The following is a 3,938-nucleotide window of genomic DNA, read 5'->3' on the forward strand; positions in this document are numbered from 1 at the left end:
AGAAAGCCCGATCATTAGGTGCTCTGCATGGAAGGCTGTCTCGGGCCTGGATTGTGGGTCTACAGGGAGCAGGTGGGAGGAGACTAGGGCTCCTGGGTCTGAGCGGGGAGGTGACAGATCTTGGATCTGAGCAAAGAGAAGGGACCTGGAGACCAGGAGTCCTGCTTCCTGAACTCTGTCTTTCCAGCCCCAGCACAGAAGGCCCTTCCTCTGTGGCAGCCACAGAGGCTCAGAGAGGACACATGGCACGTCCCCTGCTCCAGCCCCTGCTGCTCCTACTGCTGTCCTTCGCCCTCGGATCTGCAGGACAAGAAGGTGAGGACCAGCCTGGGAGTCCTGACCTTGACCTGGGCCTCACAGTCCCCCACCTCCCCTCTCCAGGCCCCCTCTCTCCAAGGAGCCCCTGAGTCAGGACCCTCCCCTGCAGCAGCCTCCTCCCATGGAGACATGGCCCCTGGGCTGTGGCCCCTTTCTTCCTGCTCCCTCCTGACTCCTGGGCTCTGGGTGCCCTCCAGTCTGCTTCCCGCCCTCAGTGTCTCTCCCATCAGAAGCTGGGTTTGCCTCCAGACCAGCTGCTGCCCTGGGTTTTTTGAGCAGCCTCCCTCCGTCTCTCTCCATCTCCGTCTGCAGCTGTCTCTGCCCTGGGCTCCGTGTCTGCATCTGCCCTTCTCCACGCCTCTCTGTCTGTATTTCTCTCCATCACTGTCTCTGGGCATCCATCTACTGTGGCCTCAGCCTTCCCCTGAGCCCTGCTACCCACGCTTTTTCTAGGTCTCCATCCAGCCCAGGATACCGGGGAGAGGATCATTAATGGAGTTGTATGTCCAAAAGGCTCCCATCCTTGGCAGGTGGCCCTGTATGACAACAATGGGTTCCAATGTGCAGGCGTGCTGGTCCACCCGCAGTGGGTGCTCACCGTCGCCCACTGCTACCAGAGGTATGGGACAGGTGGGGCCAGCGCCACTCCATGTCTCTCTCTGGGTCCTTCTCTCTCTCTTTCTCTCTCTCTGGGATTCTGTCCTCCTAACTCAATCACAGTGTCTCCCTCTGAAAGTTCCTTTTTTTTTTAAGTGAGTACATTGTGCAAATGGGTAGTGATCTTCCGGTTGATGCGCGTGCCCAGAGGATCATGGCCTTACAGTCCTTCATCCACCACCGGTATAACAACCGCACCGATGATCATGACATCATGCTGGTGAGGCTGTGCAGGCCGGCCACGCTCTCGCCCACTGTGAACACAATCGACCTACCGTCCAGCTGCAAAGACCCTGGGACAAGCTGTACTGTGTCTGGCTGGGGCGTCACCACCCCGAATGGAGGTGAGGCTGCCCCTGCAACCCCAGTCACCAAGGTCCCGGCTCCCTTCTTCCTCAGGCCACAGACACAGGGGATAGACCTAAGGTTCCAGACATGACCCCCTCCTCAAACACCTCCGTTCTCAGACCCAGGAAGCCAGACCCCCAGGCCCTGCACTGTCAGATCCGGAAGCCTGACCCTTAGACATACCTCCCCCGAGGCCTCCATCCCGCAGACCCAGGAGTTTAGAACGCCAGTCACCACCTTACCCACAGCCAAGTGTTTAGGCTCCCATCCGCTTCCACCCTCAGAACTGGGAGTCTTGGCCTGCAGGCGCCTTCTCCCTCAGACGAAAGGAGACCTGGTCCCCAGCCCCCTCTACCCAGGAGGTGTCCCTCAATGCCAGCACCTCATCCCACCCTTGGTAGATGCCACTAGGGATGGTGGAGCTGGTACGTACTGGGGCCATCCCCTTGGCCTGTCCCCACTAATGAGGGTGGAGGTAGAGTGCGGGCATATGGGTTTAGCTGCCTCAGGGGTTCCAGATAAGAGCAAATGCAGGGAAGGTAACCCCAGAGCTGGGTTCACCTGAACTCCAGGACCCTGAGAGTTGGAGTGGGGCGGGTGTGCTATAAGGCGGCCACTCAGCACAGTACATTCAAACCCAGGAGTTCAGACACAGGTCCCTTCCTTCCGAAGACCCGGAAGTCCAAGAAATAGGACGCTTTTCATAACCATCGTATTGGGTCACCCAGCTCCTCCACCCTCCATGTCCAGGGTCCCCATTCTTTTATATCAGCACCCACAGGTCCACAGGACCCAGCCTCTGACTGCCCCCCTCCCCAACTTCTCCAACAGAAAAAGGTGTATCGGAGCTCATGTGCTTGAATGTCAACCTCATCTCCTACCAGCACTGCAAGCCGTTTTACCCGACCATGTTGAAAAAATACATGCTCTGTGCGGCACCCCTCGACAGGCTCTCCTACTGCTGCACAGTGAGTCCGCTCTTCCCCTGCCCTGGGTTCAGCTTCTTCTCAGCCCTGGCCTGTCTCCCCCTCCATACAGTGTCCCGGGGCCTGACCCTGGTGCTGAGCCTTCCCTCACACCTTACCAGCCCCTCTTTCCCGGCTCTCTCTACTCAATTCTCTGCCCAGGTCTGGGTGGGAGCCCACGGGGGCCTCGGGTCCTTGGGGGCGGGCACAAAGCTGAAGGATAGAAACAGGGGGTGGGAATGGGGCTGGGACTATGGGGAGGGCACTGAGGCACTGGCTACAAGCACAAGCTTTAAGGGCTCACCAGAAGCTCAGTGACCAGGAAATATCATATTCCCATGAAATATTTCAAAAATAATCCATGATGAGCAAAGCATCAGAATTTTCAACAATAGAAGCAACCAGAATGGGCTGGATATTCCATTTGCTTTGGGCTTCTATGTGGTTCAGAACAGCACTGTGGTTCAGTAATGACCCGGTCTTTATCTAAAACTGGAATACCGTCCTAGCGGGTTTGGCTCAGTGGATTGAGCGTAGGCCTGCAGACTGATGGGTCGCAGGTTTGATTCCAGTCAAGGGCACATGCCCAGGTAGCAGGCTTAATCCCCAGGAGGGGGAGTGCAGTAGGCAGCCAATCAATGGTTCTCTCTCAATGATGTTTCTGTCCCTCCCTCCCTCTCCCTTCCTTTCTGAAATAGAGAAAACATTTTTTAAAAGTTAAGCTGGAATACCAGGTTCTTCATGGTTTTTTTCATATTAAATTTGATTTTTAAAATACGCCTTAAAATGTTCGTTGCAATCACTGACATATGCCTGAGGCTCAAGTCCTGCTTCTATGTCTATGTATCTGGTTCTAATTCTGAAGAAAGAACGAGCCCCTCCTTTTTGTTCCCCCTTCCTCATCTCTGTAGCCTCTGCTCTGACTCTCAGAACCAGCTCCCCTCACCGCTCCTCACACCTCATTTCTTTTTATTTTTTAAACTTTTATTGATTGCAGAGAGGAGGGGAGAGGGAGAGAGATAGAAACAACAATGATGAGAGAGAATCATAGATCTGCTGACTCCTGCATGCCGCCCACTGGGGACTGAGCCTTCCACCCAGGCATGTGCCCTTGACTGGAATTGAACCCAGGACCCTTCAGTCCACAAGCCTACGCTCTATCCACTGAGCTAAGCCAGCCAGGTCCTCACACCTCATTTCATTTCCTGATCCCCTCTGTTCTCTCTGTGTTGTGATCTCTCTCTCTCTCTCTCTCTCTCACTCTCTCTCTCTCTCTCCTCCTCCTCCTCTTCCTCCTCCTCCTCCTCCTCCTCCTCCTCCTCCTCCTCCTCCTCCTCCTCTCTCCCTCCCTCTCTCCCCAACCTCTGTCAATTTTTTTAATTTTTTCCATCTCTGCCTCATTACCTACCCCCAACCTTCTGCTTCTCTGTCTCCTTCATCCTTCCCTTTCTTCTTCTCTCCCTTCCTCTCTCTCTCTCTTTCATCCTTTGCCTCTTTGTACAACCACTATCTTTGCTCACATCTGCACTCTCAGCTTTCAGGGGTGGTGAAATGGTGTGTGTTAGGAAGATAGGTGATGGGACAGGGTTGAATGTCTCAAAAATGTGGGGTTCGCCCTGGTCCCCCACTGAGGCCTCATTCATAATTCTG

General features: G+C 54.8%; 1 protein-coding gene across 1 annotated transcript; it reads left to right on the top strand.

Moving 5' to 3' along the window:
* Positions 1–242: 242 nt before the first annotated feature.
* Positions 243–2,376, top strand: LOC102437574 (kallikrein-7-like). Its single transcript, XM_023748169.1, has 6 exons — positions 243–315; positions 772–937; positions 1,072–1,319; positions 1,608–1,748; positions 2,155–2,291; positions 2,362–2,376. Exons 1-6 carry the CDS (start codon positions 243–245, stop codon positions 2,374–2,376), a joined length of 780 nt encoding a protein of 259 aa, XP_023603937.1.
* The last annotated feature ends 1,562 nt before the right edge of the window (positions 2,377–3,938 follow it).

The sequence above is a fragment of the Myotis lucifugus genome, unplaced genomic scaffold, assembly GCF_000147115.1.
Source record: "Myotis lucifugus unplaced genomic scaffold, Myoluc2.0 scaffold_1175, whole genome shotgun sequence".
NCBI lineage: Eukaryota > Metazoa > Chordata > Mammalia > Chiroptera > Vespertilionidae > Myotis > Myotis lucifugus.

Excerpts from the sequence above, each read along its gene's own strand:
- LOC102437574 (XM_023748169.1), top strand. The coding sequence starts at position 243 with ATGGCACGTCCCCTGCTCCAGCCCCTGCTGCTCCTACTGCTGTCCTTC. Across the intron at positions 316-771 it reads CGGATCTGCAGGACAAGAAG|GTCTCCATCCAGCCCAGGAT; the intron begins GTGAGGACCAGC and ends CGCTTTTTCTAG. Across the intron at positions 1,320-1,607 it reads CGTCACCACCCCGAATGGAG|AACTGGGAGTCTTGGCCTGC; the intron begins GTGAGGCTGCCC and ends TTCCACCCTCAG.